Here is a 21306-nt window from a genome sequence, read left to right as displayed (position 1 = left end):
TGCCCCCTGTGCCCCTCAGTGTCCCCCGGTGTCCCCTCAGTGTCCCCCGGTGTCCCCCCATGTCCCTCCGTGCCCCCCAGTGACCCCAGTGCCCCGGTGACTCCCCAGCGCTCCCCTTTGTCCCCAGTGCTCCCAGTTCCCCCAGTGCCCTCCCAGCACGGATCCGGATCCTGTCCGACCGCAGCTCTGTGACACCCCGCTTGTCGCTCCTTGTCACCCATCCCCTTGTCCCCCTGTCGCTCTGTGTGACCCATCCCGCGGCGATCCCGCTACCTCGTGTCACTCATGCCCCCATGTACCCCTGCCACCCTGTGTCCCCACCGCCCTGTGTCCCCACCGCCCTGTGTCACCCACCCTGTGTCACCCACCCTGTGTCCCCACCGCCCCATCACCCAGTGTCCCATGTCACCCACCTCGCTGTGACAGTATCACTCAACCCCGCCACGCCCTCAGCACCCCGTGTCACCCACCCTCTGTGTCACCCACCCTCTGTGTCACCCACCCTCCGTGTCACCCACACGCGTGTCCCCGTGCTCTCCGTGTCCCCCTTGCCCCCCACGCCCTCCGTGTCCCCCGCGGGAAGGACGAAGCGGGTCACAGCACCATTTCCGACATTGTCACGTACTTACAGTTACACCCGAGAGATGAAAACACTGTACACGGCCCGAAGCTCCGGGTGGCCCCCCGGGCCTGGGCCACCCCCCTGACCACCCCCTGACCCCTCCCGCCCCGCCGGGGTCCCTGGCTCAGCCCCGGGGCGTGTCGGGGGCGTCACAGCTGGGGTGCCCCTACATTCATGGGGAGTCCCGGGAGGGACGTGGCGGTTCCCACCCCCCAAGGCCGGCGGGAGGGGGTCGGGGGTCCCGCCGGCGGTGCCCCCCCCGGGGAGGGGCTGGCTCTATCCTATCGCTAAACAAAGCAATAAATTAACGGGGTTCCCGAGGGGACGCCGAGAAACGGGGGGCGGGGAGGGGTCGGGCCACGGGGGGTGTCAGGCCGCGGAATGGGGAGGGGGCGTACAAAAGGTTGTTGTAGAAAAGGAGGGGCGTCGGGGTCTGCTCTGCTCCTGCCGCGGAGCCGGGGCTGTGCCAGGGCGGGGGGACACGGGGACAGCGACATGGGACGGGGATCACGGCCGGGGGGGGACACGGGGACGGGGACATGGGGTGGCAGGGTGAGGGTGACCTGGGGAGGTGGCATGGGGAGGGGGACAGAGCACAGGGGGACAGGGATGGCGGTGGGACAGGGTGATGTGAGCAGGGGGCTATGGAGAGGGGAGAGGGTGACATGGGCAGGGGACTGGCACAAGTGGGGTGACATGGGCAGGGGTTGCCCCGTCGTCAGTGCCCCGACCCCAGCTCTGCCCACCCCACGCTGGGGCACAATACCCCGGGGAGGGGACAGGAAGGGACCTGGGTGGCAGTGCTACCACGGTGAGCCCCGGCATGGAGATCTCTGGTGCGGAGAGGGGAGCAGGACCAGCGGAGACCCCGACACGGAAAGGATAATAAATAGAGCATCAAAAATACAAACCGTGGGCAGGGGGTGACCCCGGGGGTGGCACCGGGGTGACCCCGGTCTGCGGGCACGCGCCGTCGGGAGGGGCGGGGGGCTCCGGGCCCCTCGGGGCTATACGAGAGCAGAGCGGGGCTCGCAGGGACCCACGCTGGCACAGCTGCTGCGGCGGCGCGGCCCGGGGGTCGGGGGGCCGCCGGGGGTCGGGGGGCCGGGGGTCGGGGGGCTGCCGGGGGTCGAGGGGCTGCCGGGTCCCTCGCCGGGGCAGCCGTGCTGCAGCAGGATGTCGGCGCACTCGCGGCTGCCGGCGCGGCGGGCGTAGAACAGCGCGGTGCGGCCGTGGCCATCCCGGGCTCGGACATCGGCCCCGTACTGCGGGCACAGCTCACGTCACCCGCGAGGCCACCGCAGGGTCCCCGTGGCCGTGGCATAGCCCCAGAGGCCGTGATGTGTCCCCCACGGGTGGATCACAGACCCCCAGTTGTGGCGTGTCCCCCCAGCGCCACCCCATGGGTGTCTTGGCAGTGTCCCTCCCAGGATTCCCATGGACGCTTTAGGATCCTCACCGTCCCCAAGGCTGCACCACACTCCCCATGGCCACACCATGTCCCCAGTGACAGTGTCATCTGCCCTCTGGCCATGCCATGGACCCCAAGGCCACCCCAAATCCCCACAGCCACTCATGGTCCCTAAAACCCCACGATCTTCCCCCGGTCATGCCATGTTCCCCAAACCCACTCCAGGTGATCCCGAAGCCCACGAACACCTCACACCCCCCCAGACCACCCCACACCCTCCACGGCTATACAATGTGCCCCAGAGCCACCCCGTGGTCCCCATGGCCATGTCACTTCCCTCCTGGCCACGCCATGGTCCCCAAGACCACACCCTGTCCCCCAAGTCCATACCACATCCCCCACACTCATGTCACGGTCCCCACAACCATGTCATCTCCCTCGTGGCTGTGCCACAATCCCCATGACGCCACCACATCCCCCACACCCACTCAAGACCCCATTATTTCCCCCAGCCAAAAATGACCTCCACACCCACCCCCTGGCCCACCTACCCACACCAGCAGCTGCGTGACCACCACCTGGGCGGTGTCACAGGCCAGGTGCAGCGCCGTGCGCCGCTCCGTGTCCGCCATGGCCACGTTGAGCTGGTCCTTGTGGCTGTGGGCCAGCAGCAGCAGCACGGCCGGCAGGTCCTGCTCCCGCACTGCCCCCAGCAGCCGCTCGGCCAGCGGAGCCTCAGCCGCGGGCAGCGGCGCCAGGAACAGCCGCTGCTCGTACTTGGCGCGGATCCACGATTCCCTCTCCTCCCTGTGGCCGTGGGGACACAGGGGACAGTGTCAGAGACAGCAGGGTGGCACCACGGGGCGGTGGATGGACGATTCCTGCTCTTCTCAGGGCATACGGCCCTGCCGTGACCGGAGGATGCAGGGGTGGCAGGGACAAAGGGTGGTGGGGCCACAAAGGTGTCAAGGGTGCAGAATGGGTGCAGAGGGACAGGGAGAGTGAAAACAGGGGACACGTGAGTGTCAGAGACACGGGGTGGCAGCAGGGTGGCATGGGAGGTGGGGACACAGGGGTGTTAGGGACTGCAGTGTGGCGTTGCTGGATTGTAGGGCCACAGGGCACCAGGGAGAGGGGAGTGGGGACACGGGGGCACTGGGGATGTGGGGTGGCACAGCGATGATGTGGGGACAAGGGGCATCAGAGACCATGGAACAGCACAGTGGTGACATGCAGGGTGAGGACATAGGACATCAGGGATTGCAGGGTGGCGTCATGATGGTAAAGAGGACAGGGACATGGGGTGGCATCAGGGGGACACAGGGGTGGTGCTGGGTGACACCCACCGGGAGGACTCGTGGGTGGGCTTGCAGCGGCCGCGGGGGTTCTGCTCCCAGATGCTGTTGGCAGTGGTGTTGCCGATGGCCGTGAGCACCAGGGTCAGCTCCCGTGGCCAGTCGTCCAGGTCCAGCGAGCGCACGCGGGACACGTGTGTGCCCAGGTTGCGGTGGATGCCCGAGCACTCAATGCAGATCAGGGCGCCCAGGTTCAGGCTGGCCCACGTCGGGTCTGCGGGACGGGCAGGGATGGTGATGGGGGCGGTGGGTGACTTGTGGCACCCCTGGGCTCGGGGCACCCCGTGGTGGGGGACACGGTGTGCCCCATGGCATGGCATGGTATGTGTTGCTCTGATCCACAGCACAGTGTGGTTTGTGGCACTGTGTGGCATCGTGTCACCCACGGCACAGTGTGTCCCATGGCACCATGTGGCCTGTGCCATCCATTGTGTGGCCCACGGCATCCTGTGCCATCTGGCACCACATGGCCCAGGACATCATGTGGCCCATGGCATTGCGCCACACATGGCATCATGTGGCCCGCGGTCCTCCCTCGCCCTGGTTGCCAGGTGGCCAGTGGCCCGAGGCACAATGTCACCCTGTGGCACCACCTGGATTCAGAGCTCTGCAGGTTCCCCAAGATCCATGGTCTCCCATAGCCCCATGAACCAATGTCCCCCCGTGCCCTGTGTCCCCCCACTGTCCCCCTGGTGCCCCTGGGGACTCACTGGGTGCCCCGCAGTCCACGCAGAGCGAGTTCCCACGGGCGTTGCGGATGGCCTGGATGGCCACAGCCTCACTCTGGCTGTCCATGCGCGCCTGGGGGGACACAGGGGTGAGCGGGGCAGTGACATGGGGACCCTCCCAGCCCCCCGACTCTGTCCCACCTTGTTCTTGCTGCTCTCGCAGCACTGCAGGCTGGCCAGGATCTGGCTCTCGATGGCCTGAACCCACGCGTCGCGCTCCTCAAAGCTGCCGGCCTCGAAGTGCCACGTCTGCCCCGTGCTTGACACGATCAGAAACTCAAAGTTCTCCTCCTCTGCGGGACCAGAGACCCCCGGGGGGGCGGTGGGATGGGAGGGTCCTATGCCTGGGGGAGCTGGACTGCCCCAGCGCCCACTCCAGCCCCCCACATCCACCCCAGCACCCAAATTCTGCCCAAACCCCCTCCCCAGTGACTCCAACCCCTCCCAGGGTGTGAGCTAGCAGCAGGCAAGGGGGGCACAGCCACATGCACGGGAGGCACCGCTGACGCCACGTTACCTGTTTTATAAATATTTCTTAAACTACCAAAACTTTTTAATTTCCACATTTTGCGCTTGGCTGCGGAGGGTCCGGGCAGCAGGAGTAGAGAGAGGAAACGGGGACAGAGTCAGGGGACCCGCGAAGCCCTGGGGATGGTGCAGAAGGTGGCAGGCGGTGGCAGAGCGAGGGGGATGCGTGGACAGCGTGGCTGAGCGTGGACAGGGGGTGAGGGGCTGCATCACCCCAGATCCTCAGGGCATTCTGAGGTGCCATTGCCGTGGAGGACGGTGGCCTTGGTGTCTCCACTGTGCCATGGGTGACTGGGGCTGGGGACACATCACCGTGGCACTCACCTTCTGCCTGCCCGGACGAGCTCTCGGTCTTGGATGGTGTTGTCAGCTTCTTCCGCCGGTGCTTCTTCCTGTCCACCAGGGGGGATGGTGGAGGATCCCTGCTGGTGCTGGACACCTCGAAGGACAAGGCTGAGTCTGCCAAGAGACCACATGTGGGCTGGGGCACCATGGACATCAGGGTCACCAGGGTCACCAGGGTCACCAGGGTCACCAGGCTCATGAAGAACAGGGAGCTCACAAGGACCAGTGAGGCCACCAGGGTCAACAAGTTCATCAGAACCACTTGGGTCAGCAAGAGCTATCAGGGTCACCAAGTCCACTGGGCTTGGCAGTATGACTTGGGCTACCAGGGCCGCTGGACTTAGTGGGGTCACGAGTCCACCAGAGGCCCTTTGGCACACTGGGGTCATCAGAGCTCACCAGGGTCACTGATCTCAGTGGGATCACCAGGGTCCCCAATGCCACCAAGTTCAGTGGTCCTACCAATATCAATGGGGCCACCAGGGTCACAAGAGCCTCTCGGGTCACCAGAGTCATGAGGGTCACCAGGGCCACTGGGCTCACCAGGCTCATTGTGGCTTCCGGGACTCCCAGGTCCACATGCTCACCAAGGCCAGCAGTTTCACTGTGGCCACCAAGGCCACCAAAGGGCCACCTGGTCCCTGGGTTCACCAAGTCCACCAGGGTTATTGTGGCGACCAGGGTCAGCAAGGGTCACCAGGTTCTCAGACCCACCAGGTTTACTGTCACCTCCAGAGCCACCAAGGCCAGCAAGGGCCACCAGGTCCCTGGGTTCACCAAGTCCTCCCAGGGTTGTTGTGGTCACCAGGGTCAGCAAGATCCTCAGATTCATCAGGATCACCAGGTTTGTTGTGGCCTCCAGAGCCACCAGAGCCATCAGGGCCACCAGGGCCACCAAGGGCCACCAGGTTCCTGAGCTGCCCAGGAGCCACTGTGCTCAGTTCGGCCACCACGGGGCAGTCCCTGCCTGTGCCCTGGGAGGTGGCCACACCCCTGCACCTGCCGGGGTCACTCACCTGAGGCGAGCTTGGCGCCAGAGGCAGAGGCGCAGCGCTGCAGTGACCCCTTGCCCACCACCTTCAGCCCCGGCTCGGGGGGGAGGCTCAGCCCCACAGAGGGGACACCGGCTGCAAGGGGGAGAGACAGTGACACAGTGATCCCCGTGGTGTCCCCTCCTCCCGGTGTCCCCCTGGGCACTCACCGCCCGGCTCAGGGTCCCGCAGCAGCCCGTTGATGCTGGCCGAGGGGCCACAGGCAGAGATGGCGCGTGGTGGACGCTTCCCAGGCACCTTGACCGTGGTGCGGAGCAGGTCCATCTCCTTCCCGTGGGTGCTGTGGATGTAGTCCTGAGGGGACAGTGGTGGTGACACCGGGCCATCCCACACTTTGGGGACCTCATGGGGACAGGGACACTCACGTTGATGCTGGGGTGGTAGAAGAGGAGGCCATTGCTGGACAGGGTGACGTACTTCTTCTTCCACTCCTTGTTCAGGGAGTTGCCGCTGCGCTTCAGCAGGAAGCTCTGGGGACAGGGAACAGTGAGGGGACAGAGGGGACACTGGGATCCGCTGGTGTCCTTCTGACACTGCCACCACCCACCTGCTTGATGGGGATGGCACGGCCACTGCCGGCCACCTCGCCTCGGCTGTCCAGGCTGCGCTTCTCGGAGTCGCTGCCACGGCGCGTCTGCGGGAATGGGGACAGGGACAGGGGTGGGACTTGTGGCACAGCTGGGGACACTGGGGTGCCCGCATGTCCCCCACTGCTGGAAGCTTGTGATGGGGACATTGGAGTGCCACAGACCCCACCACCATGGCCCTATGGTGGAACACCCTGGGTGGCCATGTGACCATGACTGTGCCACCACCATGTCTAGGGGACTCTATGGATGCCATGTGTCCCCACCACCCTGCTAGAGGACACATCAGAAGCCCCATGCTGGGGACATCCTGTGTGTCCCACATTCCCACCACGGATGTCCACATGCCCCTCAGTGCCACCACCACCGTGCCAAGGAGACAACTGAGGTGCCACGTGCCCCTCAATGTCACAACCCCACCAGGGGACACCCCAGGTGCCACATATCCCTTGCTGCCACCACCCTACCAGGGTGACATTCTGGGTAACAACATCCCCCCCCACTACCACCCTGCCAAGGGGACACCCTGGATGTCACATCCTGCTGTGCCACCACCACACCAGGGGAAAAACCACATCCCCCTCAGTGCCACCCCGCTGGCAGGGCTGGTGGCACTCACAGCGAAGAGGCTGGTGCGGCGCTTGGCCCCGCGGTGCAGCGAGCTGGGGGTCCCCAGAGGGGCTGGGGTCTCGCTGCGCAGCTCCCGGTGGCTCACGTTGGGGGTGGATGGCAGTGAGGACGAGTAGTCGCTGGTGTGGCCTCCGTTGCTGGTCTGGGGGGACAGGGGGTCAGCCTGGGCTGTGGCTGGGGGGCCGGGCAGGGGGACAGGGGGGTACCTGGCCGGGGTGGATGCCCCCCACGGGGGTGGAGGCGGCTGAGTGGCTCGGGGAGCTGGGCAGGGACTTGCAGGATGCCATCAGCTGCTGCTGCTTCTTCAGCGCCACGGCCTTCTGGGCCACTGCAGAGACCCTGAGTCAGGAGGGTTGGACCCCCAGCTTGCTCGGCCATAGGCCTGGACACCCACAGCTGGACATGGTCCCCATCCCCATCCCGCCTGGACACCACCCTCATCCCACCTGGGCATGGTGCCCATCCCACCCAGCCACTGGTCAGTGTCCCCATCTCACCCAAATGTGATCCCCACCCCAACTGGTCACTGTCCCAATCCCACGTGGGGTGGACATGGTCCCTGACCTACCCAGACACAGGTCCAGCACATCAGGACATGGTCCCCTGCACTGTCCCCATCCCACCTGGACACAGCCCGTGTCTCACCTGGACATGGTCCCTTGCCATCTGGCCACCATTCCCCTTGACCCAGATGTGATGCCACTCTGGCCACCAGCCCTGTCTGACCAGGCCACTAGCCCACTCCCACTATGCCCATCCCACCTTGGCCACTATCCCCATCCCACCCGGCCATGGCCCCCACCACACGCTGGCCACTGTCCCTGTCACAACATGTCACCAGCCCCTCCCAACCCCCCAGGCCCGGGGCACGGTCACCCACCCTCGGTGAAGACCCGATCCACGTTGAGGCCATACGTGGCGCAGGTCTCGTAGTAGAGGCAGCGCCGCATGTCCCCGCAGAGCGCTCGAGCCCGGGCGTCCTCCACCACCCGCGGGCTGGACGAGCTGATCTTGTCTGGGGGGTCAGCGGGTCAGCTGAGGGTCCCCCAGCCCACTCCCCTCCCCACAGGACCCCCCTGTGCCCCTGGCTCACCCTGGGTGCCCACCAGGGCCAGGGCCACGTCGCTGGTGCCGCGGAGGTCGCTGAGCAGCGTGTGGAGCTGTGTCACCTCCTCGAAGCTGCTCTCATTCTCCAGGCTAAAGACGAAGATGACGGCGTCCGCCCAGCTGGCAAACTGGGGGGCCACGGGAGGGGTCAGGGCTCGGCTCCGGCCAGCGTGGCCCCCTGGCCCCCGGTCCCCTCGTACCTGTGCGTCCGGGGCACCGGCCTCCTCCCGGATGAGCAGGAGGTGGCTCTGGCCATCGACTGTCACCTCACGCTTGAACTGTCCACCTGCAGTGGGGGAAGGGAGGGGCATCCTACAGGTGTGCTCATCCCCCATGACTGGAATGTCCCATGGCCATGACCAGCACCATGTGTGACCAGCATGGTGACCCCAAATGTCCCACAGCCATGCCCAGCACCATGACCTCGCCCATTGTGTGGCCATGTCCATCCCTTCACCATCTCCATCCATGTCCATGCCCAGCACCATGACCTTGTCCATTCCATGACCATCCTGTGGTCACACCCAGCCCCACAACACGTCCATCCCATGCCCAGCTCCACAGATATGTCCACCCCTCCATCTCCATCCCCATGGCCACTCCATCACTGAACCCATCCCCCTGACATTCCCATGGTCATGTCCACCCCATGCCCATGGTCATGTCCACCCCATGCCCATGTCCTTCCCATGACCACTCACTCTCAGTGGGCTCCAGGCCCACGTAGGAGCCGGTGAGGAACCGGTGGACAAGCGCCGACTTCCCACTCTTGCTGCTGCCCAGGACCCCCTGGGTGGGCAGAGGGGATGTCAGGATGGCTGAGGACATTGGGACAGGGGACATGGGGACACGGGGACATGAGGACATGGAAACATGGCACCCACCAGGCGGATCTCAGGGATAGAGCGGCCCAGGGTCCACTCCTGGCTGTTCACCAAGGCTTCTGCGGAGGGAGAAGCGTGAGACAAACCCCCAGGAACCCCGGGCAACCCCCAGCATTCCCCGACACCCCCAGCAGCCCCTGGCACCCCAATCCCCCGGGGGGCCCCCACCCTGCAGCGCAGCAGCAGCTTCCTGCGTGGGCGGCCACCAGCTGTCACCCAGCAACGCACCGGGCCCGCGGGGGCGGCGGGAGGACGCGGAGATGCCACGTGGCAGGGACGGGGACGTGGCGGCACGAGGCCTCGTGTGCCAAGGCACGAGGACACGGCGGGCATGGAGACACGGTGGGCATGGGGATGGAGAGTGGTGGGAGAACACGGCGTGGCACAGGGACATGCTGGGAACCGTGACAGGCACCAGGACACAGTGTGGCACAAGGACATGGCGTGGCATGAGGACACGGTGGATTCCAGGGCGTGACAGCCATGAGGGCACAGCGTGGCACCAGGACATGGTGTGGCATGGGGACACAGCGGTGACCAGGCCACAGTGGGAACCACCAGGCCATGACAGGCACTAGGACACAGCGTGGCACAAGGATGTGGCACCAGGACACAGCATGGCATCGGGATGTGGGGTGGCACGAGGACACAATGGATTCCAGCACACCATGGACATGAGGACATGACATGCATGACATGAGAACACGACATGCAGTGCATGAGGATGCAGCACGGCATAAGCAATGGTGTGGCACAGGGACATGAGGGACACCAGGACACGGCATGGCAGTGTGGCATGAGGACATGGTGTGGCACAAGGATGAGGCGCGGCACGAGGATGCAGCGTGGCACAAGGACATGGTGTGGCACGAGGACATGACATGACACGAGGACATGGTGAGGCACACGATGGGCACAGGGGTGTGACAGCACGAGGACACAGCAAGCAGCAGCCCGTGGCTTGCAAGGACATGGCGTGGCACAAGCGCCTGGTGTGGCACAAGGACATGCCCTGCGTTCCCCACATCTACCTGGCGTTCCCAGCCCCTCTGGGCAGTGCAGCACCACAGAGGGGGAACCTGAGGCAGGACACAGTCAGAGGGTTGTCCCCTTCCTGTGCCTCAGGTTCTGCCACCAGCACACAGCCAGGTCCCTGCCACGCTTGTGACAGCCGGGGAGAGGGTTAACGCTGCTGCCTGTCACCCCTCACATTGTCACCGAGCTGCCACCCCCGGGCCCTGCAGGCACGGCCCACGCACCCCAGGGTACCTAGGTGCGTGCAGGCAGACAGAGGGGTGCCAGGGGGGACAGAAGGACATGGGGGGAGAGTGAGGCGGCCGGACAGATGGACGTGGGGAACAGGATGTATGGGTGTGACTCACAGATGGAGGCGAGGAGAGACAGACGGATGGCGGGACAGAACGACCCCGTGGAGTTCCCCCAGTGGGGAAACAGAGGCACAGGATCCCCAGCACGGCTGGCACCAGGTCCCGCCAAATCCGATGCCCCACGTCACCCCAAAGGCGCAAAAACATGGGACCACCACATGGGGTGGCCCAGCCAGGGTGGGTCACAGCCCCCTGTTCCCCACAGCCCCCTGTTCCCCAGCACCCACCACCCCCCCAGCCACGGGGAGCAGACGAGTCCTCCTGCCCCACAAGCAGCCGGCGCTCTGGGCACCTCCTCCCCCCAGCCAGGGAAACTGAGGCACAACACCATGGCCACAGCGGGCACTGGCACACCTGCCCCAGGTCACCGAGGAGCGTGGGGACACCGAGCCACGGCCGAGGCGATCCCCGCGTTGCCCCGAGCCGGTACTCACTGTGAGGGGTGGCCCTGGCTGGGTCGGCGGCGGGGGGAGACCAGGGGGGCGCGGGGTGGGTGGGGGTCGCCGCGGGGCTCTTGGTGAAGATGCCACTGATGAACTTGAGCATCTTTCGGTCGCGGGTGGAGGCGCGACCCCCCTCTCGGCCCCGCTTCAGCCCCGTCTCGGGGGGGGGCGCGGGGGTCAGAGCCCCCGGCCCCGGCTGCAGGTCGCTGTAGTCCAGGGTCTTGCTCTTGCCCTTGCTGGGGGACAGCCGGGCCCGAGGGGTCCCCTCGGTCTTGCCCCCCGCCTTGGGGCGCCCCTTGCCCTCTCCCTCGGGCCACGACAGGCGGCTGCCGGCAGGTTTGCTGGGGGTCTTGCCCGCCCGGGGCTCGGGGGTCCCGCGGGTCGCACCGCCGCTCGCCGGTTTGGGGGGTTTGGGACCGGCCAGGCGGAGGCGGCGGGCGCCGGCGGAGGGGTGCGGGGAGGCTGTGGGGGGGTCCTGGGGCGGCGGGGGGGCTCTGCTCCCCTCCAGAGGGCCCTCGGGGCCCCCCCAGGTGGCCTGGCTCAGCAGCGGGCGGCGGGGGGTCGCGGCGGGCTGGGGGATGTCCAGGGCGGCCAGAGCTCGCTCCCCCGGCCCCTCCAAGGTGCCCTTGGCCCCACAGGGGTCGGGTTTGGGGGGCAAGGCCGGCAGCGGGGGGGGCAGCAGCGCCGGGTCGGGTTTTGGGGGCACGGCGGGGGGCGGGGGGGGCAACAGGGCCGGGTCGGGTTTGGGGGGCACCGCCGGGGGCGGGGGGGGCAACAGGGCCGGGTCGGGTTTGGGGGGCACCGCCGGGGGCGGGGGGGGCAGCAGGGCCGGGTCGGGTTTGGGGGGCACGGCGGGGGGCGAGGCGGGCGAGCGGGGGCGGGGGGCGTCGGGGCCGGGGGGCCCGGGACCGGCCGTACTTATCCGGAGAGCGTCCTGTCGCTGGAAGAGCCGCTCGGGCCGCCGGGCTCGGCCGGGCTCGGGGGTGCGGGGGGCAGCCGCAGCACCCCCGGGGCCAGGGGCTCCATCGCCGCCCCCCCCCGCCTCCTCCGCCTCCCCCGCGGCGCCCACCGACTCGAGCTTGACCAGCGTGAGCGAGATGAGGTAGGTGGTCCTGCGCTGGAGGCCGGTGGTCCTGCTCATGGGTGCGGGCAGGGCCCCCCCGGGGCGCCCCCCGGCCCCCCTCGTTCCCCGCGCGGCGCCGCGGCCGCCGGTGCCGGTGATGCTCCGGTCCCACCCCCGGCCCTGCCTCCCCGAAGCCTTCGCCGCTCGCCCGCCCCCGGAGGGGTTGGAACCGCCGCCGCCCCCCCCACGAAATACAACCAGCCCCCCCGCCAGCCGCCGCGATCGGGGCCGCCCCCCCGCCTCACCCCCCACCCCGGGTTAGCGGCCGGGGGGGCATGGTGGGGGGAACCCCCCAACCCCTGTGCTGGGGGGCGGAGGGGAGGGGTGGTGGGTGGGGAGCTTTTGGGGGTGGGGGAGGATAGGAGGGGTGTCAGGGCGGGGGGAGGGGGGTTCTGGGGATATGAGGGTCTGGGAGGTGCGAGGCAATGGGGGATTGCAGGTGAGGGGTGTCGGGTGATGGGGGAGGACAGGAGGGGCTTTGGGGCGTGAGGGGCACGGGGTGGTGGGGAGCGGGGGGCGCGGGAAATGGGGCGGCGATGGGGAGGGGGCTGTGGGGGCTGAGGGGGCCACGGGGAAGGGGGGAGTGGAGGGATGGGGGGGTTATGGGGAGAAGGGAGGTTATGGGGCGGGGGGGATCATGCCCGGGACCCCCCGGGAGCGGGGCTCACGGCAGCGCCCCGACGGGCTCGTCCTTGGCGGCTGCGGCGGCGGCGGCGCGGGTGGTGGCCGCGGCCCGGCGGGGGGGGCCCTGAGCGGCCGGGGGGGGCCGGGGCCCGGCGGGGGGGGCCCTGAGCGGCCGGGGGCGGCCGGGGCCGCCGCTCTCCGCCATGCGCCGCTCCCAGGGCCGGGCTGGGGCGGGGGCGGGCGGCGGCCCCGCCGCTACCGGGCAGGCGCGAGCGCTCCCGGGCGCCCCCCCCGATTCCCCCTCTCCGGCACCTGCCGGGCTGCGATGCCCCCAACCCCGATAGCCCGCCATCCACCTCCCCTCCGTCTGTCCGTCCGTCCGTCCATCCATCCATCCATCCATCCCTCCATCCCTCCATCCCTCCCCCTGCTCCCCGCACTCCCAAATCCCCTCCCTCCCCTTCCTGGGGCAGCAGCGCTGGGTCGGGAGGGAAGCCGCAGCGGGGATCGTGGCAGAGGCTTTGGGGGTTTTCGGGAGGCCTAGGGGGGCTCGGGCAGGTTCATCCCGCCGTTTTCTGGCATTTTTAGCGGCGGCGCAGCATCCCTGCGCATCCCGTTACCACGGCAACGGCGGGGACGGCGCTGGGACCGGCCGTGGACCCCCCCGTGTCATTCCCCGTCACTCCAGTGTCACCCTCGTGGAATCCGCGTGGACCCGGGCCAGGTATCACGCACATTTTTGTCCCCCACGCCAGCGTGACATCCCGGCCACTCGTGTCACAGCCTCGGGAGGGACACGGGGCTCGGGGACACGGCGGGACCCCTCAGCCCCCTGTGGGTGCTGCCACCGGCGGGCAGGCGGGGGGTCCCTGCCCTGCGGGTCCCCTGTGCCCTGCCATGAGTGAGGTCCCTCGGGACCTGTCGCCGCTCCGGGGTTGGTGACAGCGCCCAGCAACACGCACAAAACCCCGCCGGGGAGGGGGGACACCCCCAAAGCCCCGCTGTGTCCCTGCGGTCACCCCAGGGCTGTGACCATGGAGCTGACTCTATCCCCGGGCCGGGTGGGAGGATCACCACCCCGTGGGGCCTCTCAGTGTCCCCTTGTCCCTTCCAGTGTCCCCCAGCACAGGCCCACACCCCCCATTGCTGAGCTGTCCCACGCTGGGGGGACACGAGGTCACGCCGGGTCCAACCCTGCCGCCAGAACATCCCTGTCCCCATCCCATGTCCCCAGCGCTGCTGCCCGCCCAGGGTGGGAGTCGGGAGGGTTAAACGGTGGGGCAGAGCTGTCAGCACCCCGGGGGTGGGGGAGGGCGCTGGGGGAGCGCCGGGCTCGAGGTGGGGGGGCTGTGCCCCCTCCAGCCCTCCGTGGGTACCACAGCGGGCGCTTGGCAACGCGGCATCCCCCGGCTTCCCGTTGCCACGGCAACCGCGCGGGAGATGCCGGAGTGGGGGGGCGCAGGGATGTGGGGGCTCAGCACGGGCGGGGGGCGGCAATGGAACCCCTCCCCGAGTGACGTCACCGGACACCCCCGGCTGGGTTGGAGGGCTCGGGGGTGGAGCCCCCAAACCCCCCCTCACCAGGACCCCCCCATCTTCCCCCATCTATCTTCCCCCTCACAGGACCCTCTCCAGCAACACGTGCTCCCCTTAGACGGGTTCCCCCAGCACCAGTGCCCCCCACGCAGCAGGTTCCCCCCCTCAGCAGCCCCCCGAGCCCCCAGCAGAGCCCCCCCATCCCAACAGGCCCCCCCATCCCAACAGGGCCCCCCATCCCCCCTCCGGTAGTCGCAGGGAGGAAGTGGCCCCATTTCCCACAGCGCAGGAGCCGGAAACCACCCCGGGGCTGCATGGCGGAAACAGGGGGGCCTCCATCCCCACCCCCCCGCCGTCCCTGTGCCCCCACTGCCCCTCGGATGGGTCCCCATGGGGGGTTGGCACTGCCGAGCCCCCACTGCAGCCCCTGGGGGGTCAGGCCTCACCTCCTGGGGGGCCACAGACTGGGGGAGGGGGCAGGGACACCCTGAGCTGGGACACCAGCAGAGGCCAGTGTGGGGCTGGGGGGGACAGCAGTGTCACATCCATCCATCCATCCATCCATCCTTAAATCCCTCCTCCCACCCATTTGGAGGATGCCCTCCATGTGTCCATCCTTCCACCCAGCCCCTGTCCACCTGTCCATCACTCCAGCCATCCTCCACCTGTGCCTCTCTCCATCCATTCCTGCATCCACCTGTTTGTCCATCCACCGGTTCACCCATTCATCCTCCATCCATTCCTTCACCCCCTCAATTCCTTCTGCCTGTCCATCCAAGCATCCGTCCATCCGTCCATCCGTCCACCCATCTGTCCATCCATGACTCCAGCCGGCCCCATGTCCACCTGTCCATCCATCCACCCTTCCTTCGTTCCTTCCATCCTTCCCCTCTCCCTCCATCCCTCCATCCAAAGGATATTCACTTTCCCATCTGCCCCTCCACCCCTCTGTCCTCTGTCCTTCATCCATCTGTCTGCCCATGTGTCTGTCCATCACTCCATCCTCCTGTCTGTCCATCCCTCAATCCGGCCCCCTGTCCATCCATCCATCCATCCATCCATCCATCCATCCATCCACCCATCCATCTCTCTGCCTGTCTCCTTGTCCATTCCTCCATCCACTTGTCCATCCAGCCATCCAGCAGTGGTTCATCTGTCTGTCCATCCATCCCTCGAGCCAGCCCACTGTCCGTCTGTCCATCCATCTGTCCATCTCTCCACCAGTCCATCCACTTGTCCCTCCACGCACCTGCCCCTCCATCACCCCTCCATCCACCCACCCACCCATCCACTCCTCCATCCCGAGGATCTCCATCCCTCTGTCCCTCCCGCCATCCACCTGTCCATCCGTGTCTGTCTGCGCCCGCTGTGTCCCCTCAGGGTCCCCCTGTGCCACCCGCTGCCCGCGGTACCTCGGAGGGCCCTGAGCGCGCTGCCCAGGTTCCCGCGCAGTCGTGGCTCGGGCACGGTCTCCACCAGCCGCACCAGCCGGTTCAGGTGGCCCTTGGCCCCCTCGTGCCTGGCCACCTCGGCCCGGATGGCGGCCAGCACCTCGCGCCTCTCCCGGGGGGCCCCCATGGCACCCCCAGGACCAGGCACCCCGCTCGGCCCCCCGGCCTCCCCTGCCCCACACGCTTCCTGCCGGAGCCGCAGCGTCACCCGCGGGGACACGTCACGGCCCTGCGCGGGCCTGGGAACGGCGGCGGGGCTGGGAACGGCGCGTCGGGACACGCCGGGACACGCCGGGACCCGTCGGGGCACAGGGCACAGCCCGGCACGCCCAACGCGCCGCCTCCGGCCGCCACGCCACGGACACGCCACGGACACGCCACGGGCACGGCAGCGACACGCCGGGGATGCGGGCGGGGGGCAGTGGCACCCGTGGCAGGGGACGCCCTGGGGACAGGGACACGTGAGGATACACAGGTGGGCATTGGGGGGACACAGGAAGGACACAGCGTGTGCTGGGGACACACCAGGGTACTCAGGGACACACACAGGGGTCCCAGCATACATGGCGAGCCATACATGTGTGCTGGGGACACATGCAGTGACACAGACACACCAGTGACATGCTAAGGACATGTATGGACACGTGCGCAGCCACACGGGTGTGCTGGGGACACATGCAATGACATGGACCAGTGACATGCTAAGGACATGTATGGACACGTGCGCAGCCACACAGGTGTGCTGGTGACACGTGCAGTGACACAGACACACCAGTGACATGCTAAGGACACGTATGTACACATGTGCAGCCACATGGTCATGCCAATGGCATATTGAGCGACACAGACACGCTATGGACACGTGCAGTGGCACACAACACACTGGGGACACGTGTGCAGTGACACACGAACACACTAAGCACATGTGTGCCACCCCATGCACACACAGCCCACCCCCACATGCACATGTCCCCCCAGACCCCCGGGGTGTCTCCGTGTGACCCCAGGGACCTGATGTGTGTCCTGATGCCAGGGAGGGGACAAAGCTGCCAGGGGAGATGTCACTGTGTCCCACCCAGCCGCCAACTCCCAGTCCCTCCACCCCAAGTGCCCACAGGGGGTCCCAGAAGCTGGGGGGGTCCTTGTGCCCATGGATGGTGACAGCACCTGCTGCGGAGGGTCCCAGCACCCGCTGGGGGGGTCCCAGCACCCATTGGGGGTCCCAGCACCCTCGCAGTGTCCCCATCCCAGGCAGAGACCCGTGGGGGTTTATTGAGGGGTGCGGGGGGATCACGGGGGTCAGGGGGTGTTTCGGGAGGCTCAGGGGGTGAGGGGGTACGCGGAGGCCACGAGGCGCTGCTTCTCCCAGGTGTAGGTCTGGATGGTGGCAGCCTCTCCCCCCAGGCTGATGCGGCACCTGCGAGGACAGGTGAGGATGACCCCGAGTTTGGGACCCCCGGGTGGGCGACAGAGCCCCACGGTGGTCGCCAAGTCGCCCCCTCGGGCAGATGCCAGCCCCCCACCCCCCGGTGCCCCCCACTCACTGGCGGTCGGGGCGCGCCAGGAAGCAGAGGGTGAACAGCGCCAGGTCGAACTCGGGGCTGGAGCCCACCAGGAGTGACCCCCGCGGTTTGGAGTGACCATCCCAGCGGAACTGCAGCGACAGCACGTCCGGGAAGCTCGTCCACTGCCGAGGGGACATGGGGGTGTGTCATGGAGGGGACAGACAGGGGACAGCCCGGCCATCGGGGCTTGGGGTGTTCATCCCGGCAGAACTGCAGTGACAGCACAGCCCTGCTCGCTGTCGGGGTGTCACAGGGGTGTGAAGGGCAGGGTGTGTGACAGGGGTACCCCAGGTATGGTCATGGCGGGCAGGGACACAGAAGGCCCTGGGTATGGTGACAGGGGTCCCTGGGTGTGACCGCGCGGGGCACAGACACGTGGGGGTCATGGGGGGCGTGGCTGTGGCAGGACACTGGGGATGGCCACGGGGGGACAGGGACACCAGGGATGCTGGGATGGTGATAGGGAACGGGGAGAGTGTGGGCAACCAGTGGGACATAGGGGGCCACAAGGTTCCTGGGACAGGGTAGGGCCAGGATGAGATCTCAGGGACATTGTGGGTGAGAACAATGACAGGGACCCTGAGGGTCATCCCAGGGGACAGAGACCTGGCTGGGGACACTGTGGGGGATGGGGGCAGGAGGGAAACCCGAGGGCTGCAGCAGTGGGTCCCTCTCTGTGTCCCCATCCCCCACTCAGGGGATCCCCCTGTGTTCCCATCCTCATCACATCCCCATCCTCCCCATGTTCCTGTAGTCCCCCACAGTGTCCCCCTGTCCCCTGTGTCCCCTGTGTCCCCCAGTGTCCCCCTGTCCCCACTCACGGGTCCATCTCAGGTGTAGCCCAGGTACTCCAGCCACCCCCGTGTCCTTGTGTCCCCCATGTCCCCCTGTCCCCACTCACAGGTGTAGCCCAGGTACTCTAGCCCACCCCCCCGCCGTGTCCCCATGTCCCCCAGTGTCCCCTGTCCCCACTCACAGGTCCGTCCCAGGTGTAGCCCAGGTACTCCAGTCTCCCTGCTCTCTCCAGAGCCTGCAGCTGCACCCAGTTGTGACAGCCCGACACTGACCCCTTCTTCACCTCCCCTGGGGACACAGAGAGCAGGTGACTACAGGTGTCACACCATGGACACGCCCACATGACCCCCAATCCACTGCATTGGCCCCACCAAGTCCCCTCAGCGTCATCCCCATAGTGTCACCCCATCCCCTTGGTGTCCCCCCGTTCCAATCTCCCCATCCCCGCAGTGTCCCCTCAGCTCCATCCTCCCATCCCCACAGCAACGCCCCCATCTTCAGTGTCCCCCCATGTCCCCCAGGTCCCCCCGTGTCCCCTCATGTCCCCCGTGTCCCCTCACCATGGAACACGTGCTCGAAGCCAGAGGAATCCAGAGCTTTCCCGCTGGAGCGCGAGTAGAGCCCAAACCACATGGAGTGGAGGTCAGCCCGAAACGCCTCGGCCGAGGGGTACAGCCCTGGGGACACCATGGGGACACCATGGGGACATCATGGGGACATCATGGGGACATGGGGTACAGCCCTGGGGACAGGGTGGGACATGGGGACAGGAGTGTAAGGACAGTGCAGGGGGACAGGGGGGACACTGTGAGGACACTGCGGGGACACTGTGGGGGCACTGTGGTGACAGTGCTGTGGACTGGGTGGGATGGGGGGACACTGTGAGGACAGAGGTGCTACGATGGGGACACTGTGGCAACGCAGTGGGGACAACAGGCACACCATAGGGACACTGTGGGGACAGAGGGGTTACGATGGGGACACTGGGGGGAACACGGTGGGGACAGCAGGCACACGATGGGGACACAGTGGGAAGCTGTGGGGACAGGGGGAAAACGGTGGGGACACTGGGGATAAGAAGAGGACAGGGCGAACACCGTGGGGACACTGTGGGGACACTGTGGGGACATTGTGGGGATAAAAAGGGAACAGAGCAGACACCATGGGGACACCGTGGGGACACCGTGGGGACACCGTGGGGACACAGTGGGGACACCGTGGGGACAGCAGGCACACCGTTGGGACACTGGGGACACTGTGGGGATAAAAAGGGAGCAGGGCAGACACCAGAGGGGACACGGTGGGGACACCACGAGGATAGCGCAGCCTCACCCTTTCTGAGGACGAAGCGCTCCAGCAGCGCCAGGACCGGAGTGTCGAGAGCAGCGTCCAGGAACTCCCTCTGCTCCTGCTGCTCCTCCGCTGTCTCCTCCTCATCCCGCCCCGTGAGCGGCTCGTAGTTATCCAGCAGCGCCAGGAGCCGGGAGAAGGTGGGACGGGAGAGCAGCGCCGGGGAGACATAGGAAAACAGCCTGGGATGGGGAGAGAGCCGGGGAATTGGGGATGGAAATGTGGGATGGGATGGGATGGGATGGGATGGGATGGGATGGGATTTGGGATGGGATGGGATTTGGGATGGGATTTGGGATGGGATGGGATTTGGGATGGATGGACACACATGGGGTGAAGATGTGGGATGGAGGGACAGGGATTTGGGGTGTAGCGATGAGGAAGGAGAAATTTGGGGTTGGGAGGGAAGTGTGGGATGGAGATTTGTAGGGATGAGGATGGAGATGGGTGGGATGAAGATGCAGGATCAAGGGATGTGGGATCAGGATAGAGGGATGGGACGGGATGGGATGGGATGGGATGGGATGGGATGGGATGGGATGGAGGGACATGGGTTAGGTATGTAAGAACGAGGATGGAAACACATGGGATGGAAAAACGTGGGATTGGGATGGGATGGAGGGGCAGGGAGGGAAGCAGGTTGGATCAAGGGGTGAGAATGGAGCCAGGTGGGTTTGGGATGGAGGAATGGGGAACACGGTGGGTGCTGAGTGCCCCCAGCCCCCCAACCCCCTCCTCACCTCGACGCCTCGGTGTCGCTCCCCGATCCCTGCAGGTTCAGCTCGAGCTGCCCCGGCCCGGCCCGGTTGGAATCTGCCGCGAGCAGCTGCTCCGAGAGCTCCCGGAGCTCCGCGTCCGACACCGCCCGGGGCTCCAGTACCGCCTTCGGGGGCTCCGGTACCGCCTTGGGGGGCTCCGGCACCGCCCGAGGAGACTCCGGTACCGCCCGGGGGAACTCTGGTACCGCCCGGGGCTCCGGTACCGCCCGGGGGACAAGGGGGACCTCCCGGCTGTCCCCCGCCCCGGTCACCACCAGCAGCCAGAGCAGCCACAGCGCCATCGCGGGACCCCCCGCCGGCCCGCCGGCCATTATAAGTTGCCGCTATCGTCGCGATAACGCCGCAAGGTCGCGACGTGGCCTCGACAGAGGGACAGACCCCGAGGGTCGCACCCCGAACCACCCCAGGGCTGGCTGAGGGGGGGCTGCACCCCCAATTCCCTCCGTCTCTGTCTCCGAGGGGTGATTTAGGGACTCGGCCCCCCAAAATTTGACCCCCCCGGGGTGTTGGCACCTCCAAACCTGCCCCCCGCCCCCCTCGGGGCTGTTTAATATTTAATTAACCAAATGTGGTCCCTCAAGGACTTCCCAGGAGGGAGGTCACAACCCTCCGAACCGCTCCACACTCACCTCGGGGGGACAGGGGGGTGTTTGGGGGGTGGGGGGAGGGCAGAAGCAGGGAGGAACTCTGGGAGGGCTTGAGGGGTCTTGGTGGGGAGCTGGAGAGGAGCTGGGTGGGGTTAGGTGGAGCCTTGAGGAGGTTTGGGGGTCATGGAGGGGAGTTTGGGGGGCTATGGGGCAGGGGGGGAGATCACGGGGTCTCTTGTGCCGGGGGGGCTTTGGGATCGCTCAGACATGAAGGGTGCCTTGGGGGCTAGAGGGGCTGGGGGGCTATGGGGGTATAGGGGGACCCCGGGGGGCAATAGGGGGGTATAGGGGGATCTAGGGGGCTGTAGGGGGATCCTGAGGGGCTATAGGGGGCTATAGGGGGATCCGGGGGGTCA

General features: G+C 67.1%; 2 protein-coding genes and 1 long non-coding RNA gene across 6 annotated transcripts; 1 reads left to right on the top strand and 2 right to left on the bottom strand.

The window, feature by feature from the left end:
- Positions 1-605: 605 nt before the first annotated feature.
- On the bottom strand, positions 606-12534 carry AGAP2 (ArfGAP with GTPase domain, ankyrin repeat and PH domain 2). 2 transcript variants are annotated; one of them, XM_085040933.1, is made up of 19 exons: positions 11072-12534; positions 9250-9308; positions 9067-9154; positions 8566-8651; positions 8352-8493; positions 8139-8273; positions 7465-7586; positions 7248-7400; positions 6589-6675; positions 6407-6511; positions 6191-6335; positions 6006-6116; positions 4969-5103; positions 4634-4693; positions 4258-4409; positions 4099-4189; positions 3380-3602; positions 2585-2840; positions 606-1887 (listed from the first exon to the last, which is right to left on the bottom strand). In XM_085040933.1, the coding sequence occupies exons 1-19, from the start codon at positions 12219-12221 to the stop codon at positions 1630-1632; spliced, it is 3558 nt and encodes a 1185-aa protein (XP_084897059.1). In that variant the 5' UTR covers positions 12222-12534; the 3' UTR covers positions 606-1629. The 2 variants fall into 2 exon arrangements, with proteins under 2 accessions (XP_084897059.1, XP_084897060.1); XM_085040934.1 differs by lacking the exon at positions 4634-4693.
- A 52-nt stretch (positions 12535-12586) lies between these two features.
- Positions 12587-20883, top strand: LOC146425945 (uncharacterized). 2 transcript variants are annotated; one of them, XR_014846331.1, is made up of 6 exons: positions 12587-12642; positions 13416-13551; positions 17184-17243; positions 17379-18843; positions 19517-19664; positions 20300-20883. It is a non-coding gene; the product is annotated as an uncharacterized LOC146425945 (long non-coding RNA). The 2 variants fall into 2 exon arrangements; XR_014846330.1 differs by lacking the exon at positions 12587-12642 and having other exon boundaries at positions 13238-13551.
- Positions 17056-20614, bottom strand: LOC146425946 (uridylate-specific endoribonuclease C-like). Of its 2 annotated transcripts, XM_085041023.1 has the most exons (7): positions 20489-20614; positions 20265-20428; positions 19507-19706; positions 18735-18851; positions 18356-18462; positions 17359-17501; positions 17056-17231 (listed from the first exon to the last, which is right to left on the bottom strand). In XM_085041023.1, the coding sequence occupies exons 1-7, from the start codon at positions 20612-20614 to the stop codon at positions 17135-17137; spliced, it is 954 nt and encodes a 317-aa protein (XP_084897149.1). In that variant the 3' UTR covers positions 17056-17134. The 2 variants fall into 2 exon arrangements, with proteins under 2 accessions (XP_084897149.1, XP_084897148.1); XM_085041022.1 differs by having other exon boundaries at positions 20265-20614.
- Positions 20884-21306: the final 423 nt, after the last annotated feature.

The sequence above is a fragment of the Lichenostomus cassidix genome, chromosome 29 (genome assembly GCF_008360975.1).
Source record: "Lichenostomus cassidix isolate B80296 chromosome 29, HeHo_3.0, whole genome shotgun sequence".
In the NCBI taxonomy this organism is placed as follows: Eukaryota; Metazoa; Chordata; class Aves; order Passeriformes; family Meliphagidae; genus Lichenostomus; species Lichenostomus cassidix.
The sequence above is the reverse complement of the archived record's forward strand: the minus strand, read 5'-3'. Positions and strand labels throughout refer to the sequence as shown.

Coding starts and splice junctions, on each gene's coding strand:
- AGAP2 (XM_085040933.1), bottom strand. CDS start 12,221: ATGAGCAGGACCACCGGCCTCCAGCGCAGGACCACCTACCTCATCTCG. Junction 8,652..9,066: donor GGGCCTGGAGCCCACTGAGA/GTGAGTGGTCAT, acceptor CCCCCACTGCAG/GTGGACAGTTCAAGCGTGAG. Junction 5,104..6,005: donor TGGCGCCAAGCTCGCCTCAG/GTGAGTGACCCC, acceptor GTCTCTTGGCAG/ACTCAGCCTTGTCCTTCGAG.
- LOC146425946 (XM_085041022.1), bottom strand. CDS start 20,614: ATGGCCGGCGGGCCGGCGGGGGGTCCCGCGATGGCGCTGTGGCTGCTC. Junction 18,463..18,734: donor CTTCGAGCACGTGTTCCATG/GTGAGGGGACAC, acceptor CTGTGTCCCCAG/GGGAGGTGAAGAAGGGGTCA. Junction 17,232..17,358: donor CTGGCGCGCCCCGACCGCCA/GTGAGTGGGGGG, acceptor CTGTCCTCGCAG/GTGCCGCATCAGCCTGGGGG.